Below are 25,058 nucleotides of genomic sequence, written 5' to 3'. Positions count from 1 at the left end.
GTGATTGTGAATGTGCACAGCTTGGTGCCATGTCCTGCTGCTGGTTAGGGATATGATGTTCTTGCTGTGTTGAAGTTCAGTATCTCTAGTGATAAATGCAATGAATTTGACTTGGCACATCTTAATTGCAGCTACTCTGTCCAAATACAGAGCAGTTCCTTGCTGTAAATGGAACTCAACTGACTAAAGAAATAGTTTTATGTAGAGAATTAAAAAAATTATGCAGCTTTGCTCTTTTTGTTAAGTGTGTGTGGGATGCTCCTAGTCCAGAGTGCTGTGGATGTGTTCACAGTGAGTTTAAGGTGGCCACACTCCTGTATTTGTCACAGGTCCTGTGGTCAGGATGAATCTGAAATCAGTGCTGTGGGCAGGGGAGAGATGCAGCATGGGGGGAACAGAGAAGTATTTTTTGAGTCAGTTTGATTTAAAATAAATACACACACAGTGGTTTTAAGGACTTAGAGGGGACTGCCCTGGCAGAGTGATGCATGGTCAGAGTGCAGAGAGAGGCAGCTCAAGGTGTTCCCACCTGTAGAAGACAGAGAGGAGGAGTTTAAATGATTTTGTTTCTGTTGGGAATGTGAAGTGTTTCTTGGGTTAAGGTGTGAAGCACTGCTGAATACATGGATTGTGCACTGGGCCTGGATGAGCAGCCCTTGCAGCTCATTCCCTGTGAGCAGTGAGGTTCAGTGCTCAGTTAATCAATTAATTAACAAAAATGCTCCACCCTGGAGAGCAGAATCCCTTGGCTCAAAGGTGCCCAAAGGTTGTGGGTTTCTCCCTCTGCTCCTGCAAGCTGAGCCCATTCATTGCACTCCTTTAAGCCCTTGGTGTTTGTGGGCACAAACAAGAAGAGGATTTGCCCCAGTGCTGTAATTGAATAAGCAGGAATGGCAGAAATGCCGTCAATGGTGCAGTTGTGCAAGGACAGACTGACTGTGGTGACAGAGGGACACAGTGCCAGCCATGCCTTGCTCTTAGACCATGTGTGTTTCCCCTACAAGCTTTCAGTAGTAAAGTTACCCTTAACTGTATTCTTAATGTCTGGGGTCAAGATCCTAGAATAAGTATTTCCTGGGGAAAGAAAGGTGGGTTTGAGCAGCACTAAGTAAATTTGGGATATTAAAAGTGTAGAAAATTTCAACAGATTTCTTAGAGGTTTGAAAAATAGCTTAAGTATTTTCAGAGATTAAAATCTATTTTTCTGAGTTAGAACTCTTTATTTTGCTGCAAATCAATTGGAATTAACAAAAACAATGGACTCCTATGGGTGAAAAAACATCTGAACGTGTGTGTGCATCAGGTTTCAGTTTAAACTCCATGAGACTGCAGGGGCTGTAATTATCTCCTTTCCTTTTCTAAATATTCAGATCACAGTATTCTCAGGCCCAGTTTAAGAATCTTCTCTCTATATACAAAGCCAGGATGAGGTATTCAGTAATTTAGTACCGATGAAACAATTAAAAATATATAATTATTTAACATGGCAGTTGAAACAAGTGTACTAATGGTTGTGTTTAGTATCACACAATGTCTGAGTCTGTGTGATTTTTCCATTTAATTTTTTGATTTTTTGCTGAGTATCTCCCAACACTGAGCCCTTCTCTTTAGCAGACCCAGAGGAGAGAATTGGGGTCCCCAATATTCCACTCTCCTGTTCCTATCCTTGGATGAGCAGCAGCATCCTGCACACATTTGGTGTATTAATGGCCTTATCTGCTGAAAATAATTTTGTTCTTAAAAGTTTGTCTAAGTCTTTGTGATTTTTCCATTTAATTTTTTGATTGTTTGCTGAGTGTCTCCTCACAATATCTTTGTGATTTTTCCATCTACTTTTTTGATTGTTCACTATTTCCTCACAATGTCTTTGTGATTTTTCCATTTAATTTTTTGATTGTTTGCTGAGTATCATCTCCCCACAATGTCTTTGTGATTTTTCCACCTAATTTTTTGATTGTTTGCTATCTCCCCACACTGAGCCCCTCTCTTTAGCAGACCCAGAGCAGAGAATTGAGTCTCTGTGGGGACTCCCAATATTCCACTCACCTGTTCCCATCCTTGGATGAGCAGCAGCATCCTGCACACATTTGATGTATTAATGGCCTTATCTGCTGAAAATCGTTTGGTTCCTGAATTTAAACTGCTCAAATACATCCTCAGTGGACATGACTGTAGCAGGAGGGATTTGCCCTCAGTTGGAAGTGAACAAGGTTTAGCCCCAGATTTGCACTTGAGGCCTTTACCAGGTTAACTCGCTGAGACTCAGAAGAACAGAAAAGACAATAATATTTAAAACCCCTGATGTAGTGTCAGGAAGAGGCTGGTAATGATCCATTGCGGGTGTCTAAGGGGTCCTGCAGCCCGGAGGAGGCAGGCTGGCTCCGCAGGGCTCACTGTGCTGTGTTCTCTTGCAGGGCGTGGGGCTGTGCGGGGGCAGCCTGGCGGGGCTGGGCACGGGCTCCCCCCGGCAGTACCCCCGGCAGAAAATCACTCGAGTCAACCTCAGGGACTTCATCTTCTACATGGAGCAGGAGCGGGAAATGAGCCATTCGCTCCTGCTCTACCGAGCTCTGCTTAAATAAAGCCAACAGTCCTACTGAGTGCTCCACAGAAGCTCAACTTGCTTTGAAAGCTGTCATTTTAATGTGCCTTCTATTTTTTTCAGAAGTCAATGTTCCGGTAATTTTGTTTTGTAAAATTGTCAGACACATGCAATAAATTCCCTTTATGTAAAAATATATATATATATATAAACCACAGAAAATGTGCAAAAGGTTTTAAAATGTTAACTCCACAAAAAAAAATCAACATCAAAGTCTTGCTCCATCTGGCCATTTTAGGTAAGGCTGAAGTAGCTGGTGTTGAAGTTACACAAATGCAATGGCTCACCCAAACCATCTCCTGGCCAGGCCTGGGACAGGTTCACAGGAGTGGTCCCAGCCTTGTGTTCACCTGAGTGTTCACTCCTGGTGCTGGGTTTATTTTCAGTTTGCTAGCACTGTCTCACTAACCATGGTGATACCTGTTGCTATTTAACTTAGTTGTAATGGCAATTTTTTGCACAGCCAAGAGACTCGCCACTGCACACTCCCACAAATTTTATATATTTAGGATTTTTGCTTTTACTGCACAGCTCATTTCCTGAGCCATTTGCTGAACCAAATCTTAAGTGTATGAAATGTGTGTGCAGGCTCTCAGCTGAGTTACCTTGACTTGCTTCCATTTGTTTTCTCAATCTCATCAACCTTTTGTGCATTTGTAGCAGCTGGTTAGTGACGAGATTCAAAGTTGGGTTTTATTTTCTAAAAAATGTTAATTTATTTATTGCAAATAGTATGGTTTAATGGTGGTTTTAAAAGAGAATATTGTTGGGTAAAGATTTTAGAGTATTCTATATGATTTTTAAAGTCGCTGTAAAGGTTTTTGGGGCCGCTGCTGGCATGGGGAGCGCGGTGGCACCTGGAGTGGGGACACCTCTGCCCCGGACACTGCACCAGGCTCCAGCCAGAGAGGCTCCTGAGCAGGCACGTGGCTTTGAGCATGAGGAGCAGCTGTAAGTACCTAAAGGTGGGGTGAATGCCTTGGAAATGCTTTGCTGAAGCAGAATTTGGGCCCACAGGGAAGTGGTTGGTGTGGGTCTGAGCAATGGGGATCAGTGGGACAGAACAGCAGGGGCACAGGCTGTGCTGCAGAGTTCATTAACAGTGTTACAGTACCACGGAAGGGAGACATTTGCTTATTTATCTTCTCTGTTTTTACTATGTTATGCTTGCCACTTTTTTGAGGCAATATTTTTTTTGATGGGAAACCATAGCGAAAGCACAAATAGAACTATTTGTCCAATAGTTTTAAAAACAAAGGTTTTAATTATTTTTTAAGGTTTATGAAAAGCAGAAGAAAATTTATACTGCTGCTATTTAGCCAAAAGATTATTCATAAGGTATTTAAGGCCAGGAAGTGTAAAGTTATGTTTTAAATGTATTGATAATTTGTACATATTGTTTATAAAGGCCTTGTGTTTATTAGAGTTACGTTATTTTGATGATTTCTGTACATACTGGTAAATACCCCCAATTTGTGTGAAAACATACTCCCTTATTTGTACTTATTTTGTAAAGAAATAAAACAATTTACTAAAGTAACACATCGAGTGACATACAGTATTAATTTATCAAACATGAATTTCACATTGTCTTGTAGTTCTTAAGCACTGGTCAGAAACATTTTGCATTAAAATATTAACAGAATACCCACAAACAAATATTAAAACCAAATACTTCAATGTTTTGTTGTGCTGATTCTTATCCTTTGTGAAACATCTAATAAAGTTGTCAGCAAACCGCGGTGCCATCAGTGCAGAGAATGGATGCTCTCAGCAGTGGCTGTGTCGAGCGAGGAGCCCAAAAGCACAACAGAACATTCTCCCTCCCTTTCCGTCTGCACTGGGGCTGGGACAGCCTGGACACAAAGTGCTCAAAGCCTCGTGCCTGACACGGGGCCAGTGCTCAGCAACAGAGGATCAGAGCAGTTTTGCTCCATGGGATCAGGTGAAGAACCAGGCTGTGCTTTGTGCTTCGCTTCTTGGCCTTTGCACACCACAGCTTCACCAGGGTTCTGTGGTGCTTTAAAACATCCTAGTGATGCTGAGCAATGTTCTTCATTAAGTTATGTTGCTGTGGTTTAAGGCCAGAAGTAGATATTCAAATCAGTTTTTTTGCTGATATTGATGCCTAAAAATATAGGGAAATAAGTAAAAAATATATAAATGAAACTGTAATAATCTTTAAATAAGTGACCTGAAGTTACTAACTAAAAGAACATGTCCTAGCTTAACTTATTTTTTTTTTTAAAGGCATTTTTTTCCTAAGAAAGTGATTGTTTCCACATGTCTTCCTAGCCTTTGTGCTGTTTTGCAGTCAATGCTGTGATGTCATGGTTTAAACTTTCCATCTCAAGTTCACATTTAACTCGGCTGGTGCAGCCTGGAACCCTTTCCAATGCCACCTCAGCAAAGCTGCCCCAGCTATGGGAGCTGCTTTATTGAGCCATAAAAAAATACAGTAAACACCAAACTGAGGAAAAACCACCCAACCAAGCACCCAACCAAGCAACCACAAATACTTCCAATGTTCCACAGATGTGTGAAAGCACCATCCCAGTCTGCACTCCCAGAGCTGGCTGGGGAGAGCACCAGGGGCAGGATTCCCCTGGGATGGAAATCACCTTTATTCCCTGGCTGAGAGGTAAGAGCTGGACAGGGTGTGCTGCCAGGAGTGCTCAGCTCACCCCGTGCCAGAGGGCAGGGCAGGAGTGGATACAGGATAAAAACAAGAACCTGAATGGACTATTGAGGAATACTTTGGACTTAAAGGTATGAAAGTAATAAATAAAACACTTCTATCTTTTTGTAAGACATGGCTACATCAAGCTGAATGGAGCAAAGGGCTGGAGAAGACGCAATCAAAAATTCTCACCTCTTTCAAACAACATGGGAGATACAGTGAGTGTTCCACCCTACGTGCTTGTTTTTGTTCATTTACTTTACAGAAATGTTTATGGCATGAAGTACTGTATAAGAAATGTGCATACACAAATACGTGACAATTATACGTTAAGTTCTTTACAATATTAAATGTATAATATACAATTCTACAGATATCTTACATACAAAGGTGAATGTTGTGCCATATATTCAAATATGGCAATGCCTAGCAACTTTAGAATGTCGTACAAGTATAAAACCACAAAATAAAATAACTTTACAACTCTTAAAGTAGACAGATTTGCTCAACTGTTCTGCTAAGGTAGCAGGCCACCCGGCCAGGATTGCCATTAGAGATTTCTGGGTTGGGTGACCAAGGTGAGAAAGCCTGCAGAGGTCTGATTTTCCATGGACAGGTATCCAGCCCTTTTCCAAAAATTAGACCCCTGCCTGGATTTTACCTTGGATAGTCAGTACAGCTCATTGCTATTGAAAATACTCATCTTAAACATGACTTTTAAATTTTGCCTGATTGCAGTCAATTTGCATTAAGAACTGTTGACCACTTAATACTCTGTCCCTTGTTCCATATGGCCATATTTATGCATCTAAAAAGACTTTAATTAAAATTCATCATCTACAACAGTATTCTATAAATTATTGTGGGAGAAACTAAATTGTGATTAACACATGAATTAGTGATTGAGGACCCAATCATGCTAAAGAGCAATAAACAGGATTTAGCAGAATGCTATTTATAGCCTTGCACCTGCAAACACGGTGCTGTCTCCTGAGTTAGAAAGCCCTGTGAGTCAGTGCCAAGTCCTGGCAGAAGCAGGACCCTCCTGCAGACAGACCCCTGACTTTGTGACAGAGAAAGCTACACAGATAGAGGGCAGCTACAGAATTCAAATTTTAATAATAATTTAAAATAATAAAACAATTTAACCCGGCGGCGTCCTGCTTTCATTGGGCAATGGCAATACAGGGTTTTAACAACTCTTTGCAAGAATTCCAGACCCATAAAGAGTGGGCTTGTCCAAAATTCTTAAACTTTCCTGCTAAATGTGGGCTTCTAACATGGTCAGTAAATGATTAACAAGGGGTGGCTTGTTTGGTAGAACCACACTTCTTTGATGATGCAAAACTTAACAGCTGCTGTGTCAAAACAAGATTGGCTTTAAAAGAGCTACAGCTCCTCGTGGGGTATGTGACCCTCGTGTGATGGTGGATGGCATTTTATTTTGTGCTTCCAGATCCCTACTGTTGCAAATATTGCCATAAGTGGGCCTGTCTAATTTCTTGTCACTTGTTTGGTTTGGTTTGTGGGGGGTTAAGTACTGAGCACCAGTGACTGTGAATCAGTCCTTTTCTGGTTCTGGATCCTGTTCACAGAGACAGACCTCAGCTGGAAATGTAGTATAAAAATAAGCCATTTGCTCGTGTGGGTGAGTACAATCACCAGGGGACTGATGCTGGGGTGTCTGATATGGAGGAGGGGCACGGTCAGGGAAGGTTCTCAGTGCAGTTTTTGGGGTTCTTCCTCCCGCAGACGCCCCCGTCCCCGCAGCTCCGGCTGTCCCCGGGCTCCTGCTGGTCCCTTCCACTGCTTCCATGGCTCTTGCTGCAGAAGTCCAGGCCAGGGCCAGGGTTTCCAAAGCTTTGCCTGTTCCACAGCACTGCTGGTCAGCCCCAAGTCAGTGTGCTCAGGAGCTCCACCGTGAGCGACAGGCAGTGGATTTCCAGACGCGTTCCATGGCTGGCTGTGTGACAGGTAGTTTCAGAGTACCACTGATGGGCAACAGAAAGTCCAAATCTGTTTGCTAATACTGTTTTGCAAATCCTTAGTGTTTCACATAAGGGACTATTAAACACTTCTACGGTTACAAAGGGGCACGGGGAGGGTTCTAGTCCAGGGGCTCCTGTTTTATTCTGATTGTTGGGGTGGGCTGTGGTCGTCTGTCTTCGCGGCACAGCACGTACTCGCTGAACTGGGAGGAATCCACCCCACCACCACAGGAAGCTGCCACGTTAAATCCCTTCTGAAATAACCTTTCGAGCACCTGCAATGTGGAGGGAAAACAATCAGATTAATATTTAGGAAATTTTAGTGATAAAAGCATCTGGAAGCACCAGATCTAAATGATGGATTTAGTCTTTTGAGGCTTCCTTGAATGAATATTATTCAGCTATAATTCTATAACTTATTGTTAAATGACTATACTGTGATTAAAGTCTTGCTCTCAGCAAACCTCTGTAGAAAACAAAAATTAATCAAAGAAATAAGCACTCTGCAGCAGCTTAGTACATTATATAGTAAAATACTGGACTGTGGTGGTATTGATGCTCTCACTCCTTATAGAAAGCAACATCAGCTTTAAGTTCTAATAAAAAGTGCCAATTAATCATTGGCATAGTAATATGAACAGTGTGAGAGAGAGGGGAGCTGAGAAGCTCTTCCTTGGCAGATGAAAATGTTTTAGGAGTTCAAATGACACATCCACCAGCTCTTTGTGGCAATCACAGCTGTGTGCCCTGGCTGGAAGGGAGCAAAGCATGGCAGGGACAGGATGTGGGCAACAGGGAAATGTTCTGGCCCAAGAAAGAGGTTAATCTGTACTGCCCAAATATGTATTTTCTCCTTCTCCTCCTGAAGAAAATTGCACCTCCTGGTGCAATTTAGATGCACAAATTTAAGGAACCCAGAGGCAACTTTAATTTCTGTGACTGTCACACAGCACATTTCCCCAGGATATGCTGATCCTGCCTCTGGGAACGGGGCTGTGGTGTTGATATTCAGCTTCCCAGCAGAGCAGGACACACCAGGCCTCTCCCAGAGCCAGGTGAGGGCAGATGCCAGACCCACCTTGGGCAGGTCACAATGCAGGACCCACTCAGGCTCCCCTGAGTCCCGGGCAGCACCTGGAAAAATGGCTGCTGTGTTTTTCTCTACTGATAAATGCCACCAAGGAGCAGCCTGTGCTGGTCTCCAAGAGCCTCACCCCAAGTGTGGCTCCCACTGAGGAACAGGGAAGTGACCCCATGGTTTGTTAAAGCCAGGACCCTGCTCACAGCAGCACCAGCCCTGTGTGACACCTCTGCACCCACAGCAACCTGGACCAAGCCCTTCACAAACTTCTTCTTGATTCTAGAGACATGCTGGAGCAGCACATCCACCTGCAGGCTGTCAGCTCATCTCGGGGTCTTTTGGTGGTCGCTGTGACCCCGAGATTGTTCAAAGTCTCTTTTCCCAGCCCGGTGCTTGAAGAAGCAGTCAGGGCTCTTCATTTCTCAGTCTCAAGGTTGTTTAGTGTTCCTTATCTATAAAATTCTTTCTCCTGCCCTGCCCAGGTCCATCCAGCAGGACAGTTCCAGGCACTCTGCCTGCCCCAGGGCACTGTTATGGCTTTGTACTAAAAACTACGTGTGCAATGTTTACAATTACTGTCCAATACCTATCACCTGTGTTAGACAGTGAGCTTCTACTCTAAACCAATCTGTAAGTGCCACCATCAGAGCAGAAGAGGCCAAGAAGAAGAAGGAGAAAGGCTGGACACACCCAGATCCCTCCATCTTGTCCCCTGAACCCCCATTCCAGAAACCCCAAAATCGACTTTTCCACCCCGTGATAACTTCACTATTGTTCTACCTAAACTGCTGTGGCTTGCTGATCTTCATCTAAGGTTGGAAATTTGCTCCACGGGTCACAATCAAACCCACAGGTGTTCTGGGCTCTGTGCCAGGGTCTCTGAGCCCCCTGGCAGGGTCCTGGCTGTGCTGGACAGACAGAGGGATGCTCTGGGTTCCCACAGGCTCGTTCCTCCTTGGGCTGAGGTTCCTGAAGGAGTCTGGTTTGTGTTCTGTTCACTGTGAGCAGGTCAGAGCTCCCAGCAGAGCCCTGCTCTCACACAGACCCTGTACATTGCCCAGGGCAACATTTCCTTTGCCTCAGTGTTGGCTTTGCCTTTCCCAGGAAGGTGATTTTGAGGGCCAGCTGTGTCCAAGGTGCTGTCCTGGTGCAGTGCAAACCATGGCAGCAGCATTTGCTGCCTTTAATCCCTTCCATCCCTCCTGTGTCATCCATCTGCATTTAATCCAGGCTTTGGCTTTCAGGGCTGACTAAAACCTTTCACTCTCTGCCCTGGCTCCAAGGATGGGCAAAGGAAGAAGCTGCTCCAGCAGAGCTTTGCCTAAGTCCTGCCCAGTCTGCTGAAAATCAGCTTGCCTGAGGAGCTCTGCCTGGCCCTGGGACACAGGGACTCAGCATCCTCAGAAAGTCACATCTGCCAAATCTCCCTGACTTCTGCCCTGATTTTTACATACTCTACACTGCAAGAAAGTAGTAGAACTGAAAGACCAAAAAAGCACACCAGAGTATGAAATAAAAATGAAGTGGGAGAGAAGAAAAGAAGTGGCAGGAGAGTGGGTTAATAAAATACATATAAGACAGAGAAAGAAAACTTTCATCCCACTTATTCACCTGGGCTGTATGGGGCCTGTAGGACAGACATGGGTGCAGACACCAGCACTGTCCTGCTCAGAGGGGAAGGCAGGAGGAGTCTGGACAGAAGGAGGAATAAGACACCAGCAGGCTCTGTGTCACAGGCTGGGATTTGTTCTGTGCTGGGATCACTGCTCCAGCCCTGACAGGATGAACATGGGACACAATCCAGCCATGGGAAAGGAGGCTTCTCCCACTGAACTGCACAGTGGAACAGAGGATTGGCAGGCGAGATTTCTGAGAGAGAAGGGACTTCAAAATCCTTGCTAAAAAGTTTTTAAAATCAACTTGGTTGTAAGACAAAACAAGCAGGGGGTGCCCCTGGCTTGCCTCAGACCAAAGCCATGGAAAGCTGGATGTTAACACAGATTCCTTTCCATGGAGCCTCTCTGTGCAAAGACCCAGCCCAGGCAGACACTGCACCTCAGAGCAGCACAGCCAACAAAGCCATTCCTCCTTGCCCAGAACGTGCTGAAGGACCAGACTGCAGCTGCAATCTGGAGTTAAAACCCTGGCATCATCCATTTTCTCAGGCCAAATGCTGTAAACAATGCTGAGGATGTTTAAACACTGCAGCTTTGGGTGTCACTGGGATGGGGCTGAGCTCAGGTCTGGGGAAAGGCTCCTTTCAGTGCTCCCATGAGACTGAGCAGCATTTGAACAGGTTTAAATCCCATTTAGAGAATTTCATTCTATACATTGTATTTCTTCTGAAGGCAAGATATGGACAGGGGGAAAGCAGTGACCATCTCTGCTCCTCTGCTGAAAATCCCCAAAGAGAATTTGCCAAAAACTGAGATCAGCTGTGCCTCTCCCATGCATAGGGACACATGCACATTATTAAACAGGGGATTTGTGCTCAGATTTAATACATGCTGGCTTCCAATATTCCAAGCACATCTGACTTTGTTGGGAGGTTTTCCAAATGGAAGCCTGATCCTTTCCTTTAAATTGTGCAGAATATTAACAAATACATTCTTAATTATGAAGACTTAATATTCAACATTCCCAAGCATCACAGAATTTTCTCTAAGGTAAATTGTTGACTCCCACCAGAACCTATTGCAAGGAGCTGAAAAAACCTGTACCTATATATAATTACAAATGGGTGTAAAATGAAGAGTTACTGTATTATTTTTTTTGCCTGTTAGGTGTTGATGTTCTTTGTTTTATATGCACAATTCTTGATATAAAGCATTTAATGAAAATATTTATCAAATATAGAAAAAAAAGTATAAATATTGCAGCTGTGCTACCAAATACATTGAGCAGAGCATAGGGAGGCAGAAGTATCACCTGAGCAAAGAGCAGACAGGCTTCCTGTGTTGCTCTGTGGGACTCTCTGCAAGCAATTCTGCTCTTCCAACCATCACCCATCTCCCCATAGTCTGTGCATTTGCCTCACTGTGGAGATTTTCTCACTTTGGAGATTTTCACTGCACTTCCAGCTTTTGACTTAATGTTGTTTTGCCAAAAACATCCTTGGAGGGGGATGAGCAGTGCCTGTGTGCTGACCAGAGTTCATCAGGGCCAATGCTAATTAGCTGCTGATTTCATCAGCCTTTGGTCTCAGAAATGCATCATTTTCCAGAAAGTGTTTGAAAATACTTTCTATTAATTACATAGTAAAATGATGTAATTTAGTAAAATGATGTAATTTATTAAAATGATGTAATTTAACAGGATTACTTATACTGCAGACTCTTTGACAGAAATTTTTTTCCACAACATGAACTTGCAAAGAGACCCTTTGATTCTGTCTGAATTTTGACCGAATTCAAAACACATTCAAATAATGACAGCAATTAGTGTTCAGCTTTTGCTACACATGTATCCCATGGAGCCACAGCACTGCATAAAAGAGCAGAGTGCTCAACCAGGTGGGCACACAGAGCTCTGCCAGGCAGGGCTGAGCTGCTCTCTGGGACCCTGCATGGTTTCAGCTCCTCTCGTTGCTGGTGGGATCTAAAGGTTCCTATGGACAGCATGGCTGGGACACAAACCATCTTCTCCAGGCACTGTGTGCCATGGCAGGGACACAAATGCTCCTCCCTGTCACTGTATCCCATGGCAGGGACACAAATCATCTTCCCCACCTGAGCTGAGCTGCTGCCTCTCCTCCCAGCACAGCAATGGGGACACCTCCCTGTCCCACTGCCAAAACCAGAGCTGCCTCTGAGCACCCCCAGCCCAAACCCTGCCCAGTGTGACACTGCTCAGGACTGTGCAGAATTGACCCCAGCAGAATGAAGTGTGCAGAGTTGGCCCCAGCCTGGTGAAGTTCACCCAAATGCACCCCTGGGGAGTCTTGGCCAAAGCCCCCCGAGCCCTGGGCTGGTTTCACAGGGGGCACAGGGGATGCTGCCCATGCAGGGGGCACTGGTGCCTCCTGGCACCTTCACATATTCAGGGGGCCCTGCTGAAGGTGTCCCTTGGCAGCCTGGCAGACACAGGAGCCTGAGCCTGACGTGCAGCACCCACAGTTCCAGGCTCGTGTCCTCCCTTGCTGCTGCCCCTGCCCCAGAGCTGCTCCTCCCTGGGTTTGTGCCCACAGGGGAGCTTCCCAAGGCATTTCCCAGAGCCCAGCTCACACCCACAGCCACAGCCCAGCTGCACAGGATGGGAATTTGGGAAATGCTCCCCTCCTGGTTGGTTTCCCTGCCCATAACACGAGCATTTGCTGTTTGGGTATTCCAAAGGAGCACACAGGGAAAGCAGGAGCTCTGTCTTGCCCGAGTTAAGGGCAGCTGGTTCCTGCCCAGAGCTGTGGCTCAGCCCTGCTGATCCCTGAGAAATGGCCCTGCCTGCCCACGGGCTGCTGCCTCAACACACAGCACCTATTTATTCCTGCTGCCATCCACCTATCTGTCCAGTTATCTTCTTTTGTTTCATATGTTTAATTTTAAACCTAATGTCAAAACTCTGGGTACAAAATGAAATACATTTTTGTTTAAAATACTCTGGGCAATTTTTATAGAACATCCTTTTGAAAAAAAAAAAAAGTGCAGAGATCAATTTTTTTAAGTCCATCCCGCAGGCACCATCATTTAATTATGAGTGAGACATAAATTATGCATTTACACATTGTTGCATTTTCTATAAAATGGTGTGGAGATTTTTTTTGTAGTTTTTGGAACTCTCTCTTTCTTCCTAGAGGCACTTTGGAGGAAAAAAAAAAACTGCCAAAGGCTATACATTGATGAAAAAAATTAGCATTTATCAGTATAACACCATTATGAGGCCAGCATGGCACTAACATACACAAAATCTAAGTGTATTTTTCTGCTTAGACTTAGGAAAACCTGAAAGACTGTGATCTCACCAGGCAGAAAAATATTTCCTCGCAGTCTAAGCACCGAAAGTAATTGGGCAGAAGCAAATAATTTTCATATAATTGCAGAAGGCACGGTGCAAAGGCAGAGGGAGGAGCAGGAGGGGCAGCTCGCTCGTTACCTGCACGGAGTTGAGCCGGCAGTATCCATTCAAGGGAAACCTGATAACGTGGGTGGGGTCCTGGTTCCAGCCCGCGTTCACCGAGTTGCACATGACATCCCCCGTCTCCGGGAAGATCTCCTCTATCAAAGCCTTCTCCCCACTCAGCGCAATCCTCTCCCCCAGATCCGGAGTCACTCTCACAACCAAGCAGTCACAAGGCTGGAAGTGTTTCCTTTGTTCTTTCTCTTGTTTCCACCGCTCAAGTTCCTTAATCATTGGCTGCAGCTGGTAATACTTTGCTTCTTCATATAAAAGATTAAAGTCCTGGGAAAAAAAAAAAAGAGAGAGAGAGAGGGAGAGAGAGAAACTAGAAATGCTTATAGTTCTCTTTTAAAAATGAGTATTGTTCCTGTTTGACCTACTTAGGCTTCTGTATTGTCAGCAGGAGAGCAAAGGCAACAGGTCCCAGGCACTCACACCTCCACAGAAACCTCACCGTGCTGGTGTTCCATCCTTTGGGCTGGCTGAGGGGTTCCCCTGGCACTGAATTATCCTTCCATTCATTATCCCAAAAGCCCAATGCCAGAAGGCTTCACTCCTGGGTTAAGAAATCAAAATAGCTGCTTGCAATAAACAAAGCTCCCTGGTGCAAGGGAAGATGTTCCAAGCCCGGCTCCTCACCCACAGCTCGGACACTTCTGATCCCACAGCTGTGCTGGAGATGGAGATGTCAGTTCAGCTTCACTTCTCACCTGCCTTGCTGAGGCTGGAATTCAGCTCCAGCAGCTGAGCTGCTGCCTGCCATTGATGACTATTCATGTATTTCAATGCACTTTGAGACTGGTAAATCCCAGGGAGGAGCTGACCATGGCTGGGAGCTCAGCCGTGTGCTCCAAGGGCTGAACAGAAGCAGCTCTTCCCTGCCATTTGTCCATCACTTCATTGGGCTCTGGGCAATTCCAATTCCCAATCTGATCCAATTCCCAGTTCAGTGATTGTTTCATCAGATTCTGACAGATTTTCCCACCTCAGCTGAAATGCGGAGCCAAAGGGAGCGAGCCCCCAGCCCAGCCAGCCCAGGAGGAGAGGGACAGGCCCTGGGGGCACTTTGCTCCCCCAGCCTTCTCCAGCCTCCCAGGGCAAGAGGAGCAGCTCAGCTCCTCCCTGCAGGGACCTGGCTGTGCTCTCCCTGCTCTGCACCCCTTTGCACCCTCAAATGCTGCCCCACAGCTGCTCCTGTGGGCTGTGCTGGAGGCCAACACCTGGACAAAGGCCAGTTCCACACCAGTGACATGAAAAATAAAATGAAACGAAAGGAAAAATCGAGACTGAAATGGCTGAAATCATTTGGTCTGGAAAGAATGATATGACAAGAAGCAGTCAGCAAATGGGCACCAGAAGCACCTGAGAGGTAACGGGTGTGCTGTGCCCCAGGACTGGGGACGAGGGGAATCAAAGGCCAATGGAGATGCAGCACAAAAAGGTGCAACTCCACACACTAGTTTGGAATTAACCTGTAAAATCTCCTGCTGCAGGGTATTCCTGAACCAGAGCAGTTATCTCTGCTCAAATTTGGCACCACAGACCCAACGGTAGTGGAGGTGCTGCTTCACCCCAGGGCTGCTGCAGCCCGGGGACACATGAATATTCACAGTGACAGGGCAAGGTGATCACTCACAAAAGGGACATGCAATCCTTTCCACCGCTTTGATGTCTGCTGAGGTGGGGACAATGTGCACACAGCCAAGGCAGAAAAAAGGACTGCAGGATGAGAGGAGCAGGGAGGGAGAGGGATAAGAGGGAGTGGGAAGAAATGAGGGCAACAAACACTCTCACGGGACAGCTTGAAGATGGAAAACACAGAAGATTAAAGAAGAAATCATGCAGAGAGCATGCTGCAAACAACCCAGAGCCAGGGCTGGGAGCAGGCCAGGCAAGGAGCTGTGGAGGCTGCCTGCACTGCCTGGGCTCAGGTAACAGAGCACAGCCCCACAGCCCTGTGCTCACATCCTCACCCTGCCAGACCCAGCTCTCTCTGCTGAGCCATCACTGCTTTTCTCTGCCCACCAGTGATGCTCCCTCAGTGCTGAGCAGGGATCAGTTCAAACCTACAGGGATTAGTGGCCTAAATTAAAAAAAATCTGAAACCTCTGTGCAGGACACTGAATGAGCACAGTTTTACCACCTGCCTGTGTGCAGTACAGAGGTGTGTGCACTGGCTGCCAAATTCTCCCTTGGCATCTGCTGGAGCCATGGATTGCTTTTCCAAGCAAGGAAACATGCAATGCTAAGGGAAAATGGAATGGTGTAGAGTGAACGGGAGCACCCAGCACTTTCTGAAGGCAATGGAAAGTCATCTGCTGCTTTCAGCAGGTCCTGAAAAACCAGTTTTAGAGTGTCTGGGTTCATGGACACTATAAAATAAGGTATTATTTGTAAAATCAATCAAGTGAATATGTGCTAAGAAAACTCATCAGTAAAACCTGGAGGAGATGTACAGTGACAGAAAGAACAGCCCCTCATTGCTGAGAGCAGAGAGTGGCACAGGGCTTCTGAGATGGATGCAAAGCCCATCCCATTACAGAGGCTCTGGCTGCCTCCCCTGGCCTGGCAGGGTCCTGAATCCAGGACTTCCATGGTCCTGCAGCCTCAGGCCAGAGCAGCAATGCCATAAACCAGCAAAACCCAGATTACAGCAGCCCTGCTCCCCCCACAGCCAGCTCAGCCCACCCCATCACTGCAGCTCTGCAGGGACCCTTGCTGGCTGCCATCTGCCCTAAAATGAACCGCATAAACTGCACATCCTGGTACCATTTTGTGAGAACAAAACCTGCTTTCAGATGGAAAAGCTCTTCCACTGCTGCCCCCAGAATGGGAGAGCCACAGTTCAGGGGCTGTGTGGGAATCAGGGCAGGGCTGAGCATCATGTGCTGAGTTTGGGTTGATCTCTAAAGTCAGGCTCTCCTGCCCCTGCCTGCTCCACACTCAGGATCAGCACAGATCTGGCCAGGGCTGAGCACCTGCAGAAGGGCCCTGCCACAGCCCCTGGGACTGAGGGGTGCTGCTGCCTGGAGCTGCTGCCAGGGAATGGGCACCACTGCCAGGCAGGGCCAGAAAGGGGAACTGGTTGTGCTGTGGCACAGTAACACGTGGAGGGGATAAAAGTGTCCTCTGCAGCAAAAGAAATTCAGTGGCAGTGCAGGGAAGGGACACCAAGGACACCTCGTGTGACCCCCCCCTGCAGTGCTGCCCACTGCCCCTGCTCCTCTGATGGGACACTGACCTTCCTGCAGGGAGGGACTGGGGCATCCTGAGGCAATCTGACAGTGTGTTTAGGCAGGGAGGAGCATTTCACAGAGCCAGGAATTCAAAGTGAGTGGGTCACAGCATGGGGGTCAGGTTCTCTAGATCCTGAGCCTGGACAGGGTCATGGGCTCTGCACACCAAGCCCAGAATCTTTTCCCTCAGGTTTGACACCTTGTTCAGAATTCTGTCTGTGACCAGCCTGGCAGAGCCCAGCTCTGCACTGTCTGCACAGGTAAAACTGGCACAGGTGCTGCCACCCTTGCACTGCAGACATCAAACACCACCCTGAGGATTTACTTGAGTTTAATATGAAATGTGAAGCAGAAGAATGAAACCCACAAGAGGCCTCAGCAGGGAGGTGCCACAGGAACTGCAAGAGAACATTTCCATGCTGTTGGTTTCAGTAGTCACCAAAGGCAGATGCAGACATGGCCCCATCCAGGACAGGCACAGGCAGGGAGCAGCCATGGGCACAGGGGGACACTGAAACCCAGCCCGGGGCACAGCTCTGTGCCACAGCAGCACAGGGACACTTCAGCCTCTCCAGGGCAGTGCTGCTGAGGGCAGGCAGCACTCACAGCAGATGCTGTACAGTACCAGGATTCCCTGTCCTGCAGGACCAAAGCATCTCCCATTCCCTACAGGCATCATTTCCCTGTGTTCCAGCTCCCCAACAGCAGCACCAGAGCCCAGCACTGTGACACACAGTGCAGCTGCTTCTGTTTAGGAACACATTTGCCTCTGGAGGAGATTTCCATACCAGTGCAGTCACAAGCAGGGTGCTCTTTGATAGACTGAAAGGGGAGATAGAGTCCAGCCTTTAACTTTTCTGTAAAGTGCCACAAAAGCCTTTTCAGCCCCCATGAACCCCCTGTGGCTGCTGCAGGAATGAGTGGGAAGTTCTGCCAGGCCACTGGAGGAACAGAGCAGACAGGCAGGGATGCACAGAGCCCTTCTCCAGCCACAGCTCCTGGCCTGCATGCAGATTCCATGGGAAACACTGACAGACCTCTCAAAGATGCAAAAAGCCTTTTGCCTTTCACAAAACAATGTTCTGATTTTTGTTCAGCAGAAAAGCTTTTTCTGTGGTGGGTTTCAAGTGGGCTGGATTCTGGCAGTGACCTGGGACAGGGGTGGCATCTTCACATCTGGCTGTGACTCCAGGCCAGCAGTGCTGCTGCTCCATGCTCCAGATGTGCCCCCAGCACAGGCAGCAGCACAGGCTGAGCCCTTGTGTCCCACAGAGCTGCTGCTGCCCCCTCAGTGCCAAACACACCCTCTGTTTTTGTACCTAATGCTGACTCCTGAGCAGGCTGAAATGGCCCTTCCTGTCCATTTTTCACTTGTTATTCTTTATTACATGAAACAACAAACTGTCATCCTAACTCAATGTTTCTCTTGTATTTTTAGTGCTGTGAAGATCTGACTGCTGGCTATGAAAGAAAGTTGCTCACTTGTACACTGACAACTATTTCCTGAGGTCAGTTTGGGAGACTTCAGATGCAAGTACACAAATTTGTAACTGTATTAATAAACTGGAGTGGTGGCCCTGTCATTCTGGGGCTACAGGTGATTTCTGTAATCCACATAAAACTCTGTCTTGAGCCTTTGTGCTCCTCCCTCTCTGAGAGGAGTTACAATATTCACATTGCCTGTGCCTGTTACAATATTCACATTGCCTGTGTCTGTGTGTTACAATATTCACATTACCTGTGCCTGTAACAATATTCACACTGTCTGTGTCTGTGTGTTACAATACTCACATTTTCTGTGTCTGTGTGTTACAATATTCACATTACCTGTGTCTGTGTGTTACAATATTCACATTGCCTGTTGTCTGTGTGTTACAATATTCACATTACCTGTGTCTGTGTGTTACAATATTCACATTGCCTGTGCCTGTGTGTTACAATAGTCACACTGACTGTGCCTGTTACAATATTCACACTGTGTCAGTGTGTTACAATATTCACATTGCTTGTGTGTTACAATATTCACATTGCCTGTTGTCTGTGTGTTACAATATTCACATTGCCTGTGTGTTACAATGCTCACACTGCCTGTGTCTGTGTGTTACAATATTCAGATTGTCTCTGTGTTACAATATTCACACTGCCTGTTGTCTGTGTGTTACAGTACTCACACTGCCTGTGCCTGTTACAATATTCACATTGCCCATGCCTGTGTGTTAGAATATTCACATTACCTGTGCCTGTAACAATACTCACATTGCCTGTGTCTGTGTGTTACAATAGTCACACTGCCTGTGTGTTACAATATTCACATTGCAGTGTCTGTGCGTTACAATATTCACATTGCCTGTGTGTTACAATACTCACACTGCCTGTGTCTGTGTGTTACAATATTCACATTGTCTGTGTGTTACAATATTCACATTGCAGTGTCTGTTACAATATTCACATTGCCTGTGCCTGCTCCAGTATTCACACTGTCTGTGTCTGTGTGCTACAATACTCACATTTTCTGTGTCTGTGTGTGTCTGATGCTCTCAGAGCAGGAGTGAGTCTCAAACAAGGCTCACAGGAGCTCCTGGCTCTGTGTGCCCTTAGGCAGTGAAGGGGACAGGTCCTGGGGAGCCCCTGTGATGCCAGGGGGGCTCAGGGAGGGCAGATTGGGAAAATCACAGCAACCATAGCAGTGCTACCTCCAGCAGGAAGGTCTGGGAGACACTTTCAAGTTCTGTCTTAGTAGTAGCTGCAAGTGTAATTAATATTCACTGTAAACACACCATCAGACTTGATAATAAAGAATCACTAGCCTTGGAACACACATCTCACTTTCTCTGCATTTCAGTGTTAACTTCGTCTGAAAACAACACTGAAATAGCAAACACAATAATGCTGGTGTGGTACTAACATTCCAAACTTTCCAAAATAACCATCTGAGCAGCAATTCAAGTTGAAAAGCAACTTGGCTAAACCTTGAGGCTAATAAACTGCTTGATTAAATTAAGGGGTAAAAACTAATAAATATTCAAAACACTTGATAGTGCTTTGTTTGACATAAAGAACATTTAATGCAAGTCTCACTGGAAAAGCTGTCAGGTTTTATACCTTAAATAGAGTTTTGCATTTAGAAACACCAAGTGATTCCATTTGTTGCCTTTGATTATTGTCTTCTGTCACTTTAATCATGCTGGCAAAATTACACGATTTCTGTGAAGTTAAATCCGTTTACAGTGCAGTTTTAATACAGCTTTACAGAGCATTCATTCTTCTATGCATTTTGATTTAGTTACTCCCCACCTAGCAAGGCTTTGCTTTGTTCCTGAGCCCTCATTAGCCTGGGGTTTGCTCTGAGCTCTCCCAGGGAGGAGCTGAGGTGCAGGGGATGGGGAGCAGGCACAGCCCCCCAGCCCTGCCAGGCTCCTGCACACACAAACCCTGAGCATCCTCTGCCCTCCAGGCTCCAGCCAAACCTGCTGCTTCTGGGACTGAGCCCCTCTGGAATCTGGGTGCTGGTGATCAGCCCCATATCCACGATCAGCTCTTCTCCCCTATCCTCTCTACACAGATTTCACAGAATTCACAGAATGACCAGGTTGGAAGAGACCTTCAAGGTCATGGAGTTCAACCCAGCCCCAACACTTCAACCAAACCCTGGCCCCCAGTGCCACATCCAGGCTTTGTTAAACACACCCAGGGATGGTGACTCCACCACCTCCCCGGGCAGCCATTCCAGAACTTTATCACCCTTTCTGTAAAAAACTTTTTCCCAATCTCCAGCCTGTATTTCCCTCGGTGCAGCTTGAGGCTGTGTGCTCTGGTTGTGTCAGTGCTGCTGGAGAAAGAGCCCAGCCCCAGCTGAGCACAGGCACCTTTCAGGAGCTGTGCAGAGTGATGGGGGCACCCCTGAGTCTCCTTTTCTCCGGGCTGAGCACCCCCAGCTCCCTCAGGGGTTCCTCACAGGGTTTGTGTTCCCAGCCCCTCTCCAGCCTCATTGCCTCCTCTGGATGTGCGCAAACATCTCAAAGTCCTTCCCAGACTGAGGGGACAGACTGGACACAGCACTCCAGGTGTGGCCTCACCTCACACTGTCCCACTGGACTGTCCAAACCACAGCTGCTCTCCTGTGCCTCTTCCCCCTCTCCATCCACCCTTCCCTTCATCCATCCTAAAGGACTACAGCATCCCCCAGGACTGCTCTGCTCTTTAGCTCCACCACCACACACAGGTTTGGGGTTTTCCCTCATTTCTCTGCAGTTTTCTCCCCCCAGCCCATGCAGGAACACCCAGTGCTCAGGGCAGCCCCTCTGGGCTGGAGCTCCAACCAGGGCTGCCAGAACCTGTCCCTGCAGGTTGTGATGTGCTGCAGGTGTGACTGCAGACCCTCCCACGGGGTCAGACAGGATTGTCCTCCTGCCTCAGGTGAGGATGGCTGAGCTGGCAGCACCAGGAGCAGCTCTGCTCCAAAGCAGCACTCTGCACTCTGGATTTACTCAGTCACAACTCACCAAGGGATCCTGTGCCCAGCCAGTACAACAAAGTGAAATGGCATTTCAGAGAAAGGAGGAGTTTTCCTTCCTAGCAATGCTCTGCATCCTCTAACTGAGCAGATCCCCATCTGCCATCCCAATTTATTCATCATTGCACCCTGGAATAAGTGCTTTTGTTGAATCTTGTCACCTACAGTTCGGACACTTTTGTCTTCTAATTTTCCTACATCAGGGTGGCAATGCTGGAAGTTTTTTAAGTGCAATGTGATGGTGTTCACAGGGGTCTGAGGATGAGGGAAGAGACCAGGATCTGACTCCATGTTTCAGAAGGCTTGAGTTATTATTTTATGATGTATATTACATTAAAACCATACTAAAAGAATAGAAGAAAGGATTTAATCAGAAGGCTAGCTAAGAATAGAATAGCAAAGAATGATAACAAAGGCTTGTGTCCTGGACTCTCTGTCCGAGCCAGCTGACTGTGATTGGCCATTAATTACAAACATCAAACATGGGCCAATCCCAGATGCACCTGTTGCATTCCACAGCAGCAGATAACCATTGTTTACATTTTGTTCCTGAGGCCTCCCAGCTTCTCAGGAGGAAAAATCCTAAGGAAAGGATTTGTCATAAAGGATGTCTATGACAGTGCAAAGCCAAACAAACCAGGCCAAAAGGAGAGCATTTAAACAAAAATCAGGGCCTGCAGAGAAACAACCAGCACCATGGCTTCACACAAAACATGTCCTGCTCCTTAAAAAGCCTTCAGTCAATTCCAGCTCCCAAGAATATTTTGACATTAACTGTGAGCTGATTACTTCCTGAAATCAAACCATGTGCAGTGGTTATGTCTAACACAAATCCTCATGGGCTTGTTTAAGGGTTTCATTTTTATACCAACAAGAAAAAGATTTACACAGTTCAAGTCCTCTGCGTATCAAATTTGAAACATTTCTTTCAGATCCTGAGCATTAAACCCTGCTAAGTGCAAGTTGCTGATGCTGCTTCTTAATTGTTGTTATACCCTGATAAATGAGCTAAAAATGTGAGAAAATACAATTAGTTTAGAAAAACTGATTTAGCTATAAGCTTCATCGTTTAACTTTTCTCTGTATCCATGACAACCACTGGTCCATTTATTAAATAATAACATCCCTGGTATAATACACAAGTACTAAAAATCCTAACAAATAAACAGCAGCATTTAGTTAAGTGTGTTTAGGTCAAGCATACAAACCAACCTGCCCCAAAACAAATGACAGAACGGGAGGAAAAAAACAGATTGCAGACTCTAGCTTTCCTTACCTTAAAGTCATCTGGGAGCAGTAGCTTAGATGTCCTTAGGAAGCTTAATATATATCTGAAAATCTCCCCATCTCGATCAATGAAATAATGCTGCTTTAAACTGTCCAGGACAATGGGCTCTGTGCCATTAAACAGACGACTTATTCTGGGAAAAAAGAGAAGAGAAAAAGAAATGGCAAAAGAGACAAAATCTCATCACACCCTCGGGGCTCGAGAACAACCAATTTAGGTGCATCAATTCAAGGTGCATAAGGTTATGCAGGGTGTTAATTTGGTGACAAACACGTGCAGGAGGGCAGGAGCCCTGGCTGGGGGCACTGAGGGCACTGAGGGGCTGCCCTGGCACCGACCAGGCTCTGCTGCCCAGCCAGGCACGGCCATGGACACAGCTGGAAAACACCTGGAATGTTCACCCCAGAGGGAACCTGGGGAGAATCACCCACAGCTGGAATGCTCAGCCCAGGGATCCTGGGAGAATCACCCACAGCTGGAATGTTCACCCCAGGGATGCTGGGGAGAATCGCCCACAGCTGGAATACTCACCCCACAGCTGGAATGTTCACCCCAGGGATGCTGGGGAGGATCACACCACAGCTGGAATGCTCACCCCACAGCTGGAATGCTCAGCCCAGAGATCCTGGGAGAATCACCCACAGCTGGAATGCTCACCCCACAGCTGGAATGCTCAGCCCAGGGATCCTGGGAGAATCACCCACAGCTGGAATGCTCACCCCAGGGATGCTGGGGAGGATCATACCACAGCTGGAATGCTCACCCCACAGCTGGAATGCTCACCCCAGGGCCCCAGGGGAGAACACGAGTCCCTGGCTGTGACACGTCCCTGCCCTCCATGTCCTGCTCCAAGTGGCTGCTCCAGGGATGGGTTCCTGGCCATGAGCTGGCCTCCAGCCTGGCTGGCATTTGATCAAACACCCTCCAAGCCTTTCTGTGCTGGAGGAGAGGCTGCCCAGGCACTGGGATGGGCTGGATGAAGCTGTCAGTGTCCATCCAATGCACAAAACCAGAAACCAGTGGCCCATGCAGCCCCACAGTGTCACCAGCAGCAGTGCTGGGGATGAGCCTGGTGGGGGGAGAGCACCCTGGAAAATCTTTTGTGAGGAAAAAAAATGGGAGCAAGACCTGTGAAACCAGGGGATCAGCTGATTATGGGACCAAAGGACCACATCAGCCACAGCACTCCAGGTATTTCCAGAGCCTGCTCCACACAGAGCAAACCAGCATCTGCCTGGCTGCTGCTCCTCCAGGCTCTCCCCTCCTCTCCCAAGGCTTTGTCTTCCCATGAGAAATAACCCAGCTGAATGTATGTTCTTGAAAGGGAAAACGCAGGAGACAGACAGCAACGACCTATTAAGTAATTGAGTCCATCTCTCTGACAGGGCAGCATTGTTCCCCACTGCACAGTGGCTCATCTTTCAAAGTCCAGCCTTAAATAATCCTGCCAGGAGGACTCCTCCATTTCCCAGGGAGGCCATCCCACAGCTGGCTGCATTTCACTATCAGCCAGCCCTTCCAAACACCCAGAAGAGCTGAGACCAGGGCAGGGCTCCCCCCTTCCCTGCAAAACAAGAAATCAAACCCTGCTGCAGGCCATGCCCACACTGCTGCAGCCCAGCCTGGCTGCCCCCTTGTCCCATCCCAAGCTGCAGCCCAGCTCAGGGGTGACCCCAGTGCCCACCCAGGGTCAGGTTTGCAGGTTTGCTGCCCCACTGCTGCTCCTGCTGTGCCCTGGGCCCTGGCCCACAGCTGCACCTTGCTCTGATCTAACTTGCTGATATGGCTGTAAATTTATTGATGCGCCATCTGTATCTAAATAAAATGTGGAAATAATAAATAGAGCTGGACTTGGTAAGTCTCCACTGAATTTTGCTAAAAAACCTTTCTGCCCTCTTAACTAAGGAAGCTGCAGGTTTTGCTGCCTGCTTTCATGCCAGCATCCAGCTAGTCTGGGTTACTTGTGAGAATAACCAAGTGCTTTCCCAAACCTCAATTACAACATTTACTGTTTTCTCCAACCTCCAGTGTTCCTACAGTATCAGGGAATGCCATCCAGTTCACCTGGCAACATTTCATTCATATAATTCCAAGGTTCAGTAAGACTCCTGTAATCCACTGTGCTCTTTTTTGTTGTTATTTTAGGGCCATTTGCCCAAGACAGTTGAACACACTGCTCTGTACAGACTCACACTTTACTCCAGGACCCAGACAGTTAATTTATTTCCTTTGGCACTGTGCTGTGCTGGGATACACTGAAAGCAGAGGAAGCACTGATAGCTTAGGCTTCAGTATATACATTTACTGAGTCAATTTGCATGGCTATTGGAAGTTTTGAGATCTTGCATGTGAGCAAGCTGAGCTGTGGCTGCAGCCTCCTCCCCTGTGCTGCCCTTTCTCTGGAGGCTGCAGAGGCAAAGCTGCTCTGCACGGGCACAGGGGAAGGCTTGCCAACAACTACAGGGTGCACAGAAGACAGGGTACAACATTTTAATGGGCCACTCTTTAATGTAGTAAAGCATTTTTTTGGTAATGAAAACAAAACATGAATTTTGAGGCTC

General features: G+C 46.9%; 2 protein-coding genes across 4 annotated transcripts in view; one reads left to right on the top strand and one right to left on the bottom strand.

Annotated features, from left to right (window-relative positions):
• LOC128951169 (transcription initiation factor TFIID subunit 4-like) overlaps nt 1-4,144 on the top strand; it is a 152,408-nt gene extending 148,264 nt beyond the window's left edge. Inside the window, exon 15 of the mRNA XM_054296421.1 lies at nt 2,415-4,144. Coding sequence (XP_054152396.1) covers nt 2,415-2,582 — 168 coding nt within the window. The 3' untranslated portion in view covers nt 2,583-4,144. The remainder of the gene's footprint in view (nt 1-2,414) is intronic.
• A 2,823-nt stretch (nt 4,145-6,967) lies between these two features.
• KCTD15 (potassium channel tetramerization domain containing 15) overlaps nt 6,968-25,058 on the bottom strand; it is a 246,501-nt gene continuing 228,410 nt past the window's right edge. For all 3 annotated transcript variants that reach the window (XM_054296420.1, XM_054296419.1, XM_054296418.1), the window contains exons 3-5: nt 22,486-22,630; nt 13,437-13,742; nt 6,968-7,545 (exon numbers count right to left, since the gene is read on the bottom strand). In XM_054296420.1, coding sequence (XP_054152395.1) covers nt 7,390-7,545; nt 13,437-13,742; nt 22,486-22,630 — 607 coding nt within the window. In that variant the 3' untranslated portion in view covers nt 6,968-7,389. The remainder of the gene's footprint in view (nt 7,546-13,436; nt 13,743-22,485; nt 22,631-25,058) is intronic.

This window comes from Melozone crissalis, unplaced genomic scaffold, assembly GCF_028551555.1.
Source record: "Melozone crissalis strain CALT ecotype California unplaced genomic scaffold, PUWL_Pcris_2 ptg000007l_1, whole genome shotgun sequence".
In the NCBI taxonomy this organism is placed as follows: Eukaryota; Metazoa; Chordata; class Aves; order Passeriformes; family Passerellidae; genus Melozone; species Melozone crissalis.
This window is presented reverse-complemented; position numbering and strand designations above follow the sequence as displayed.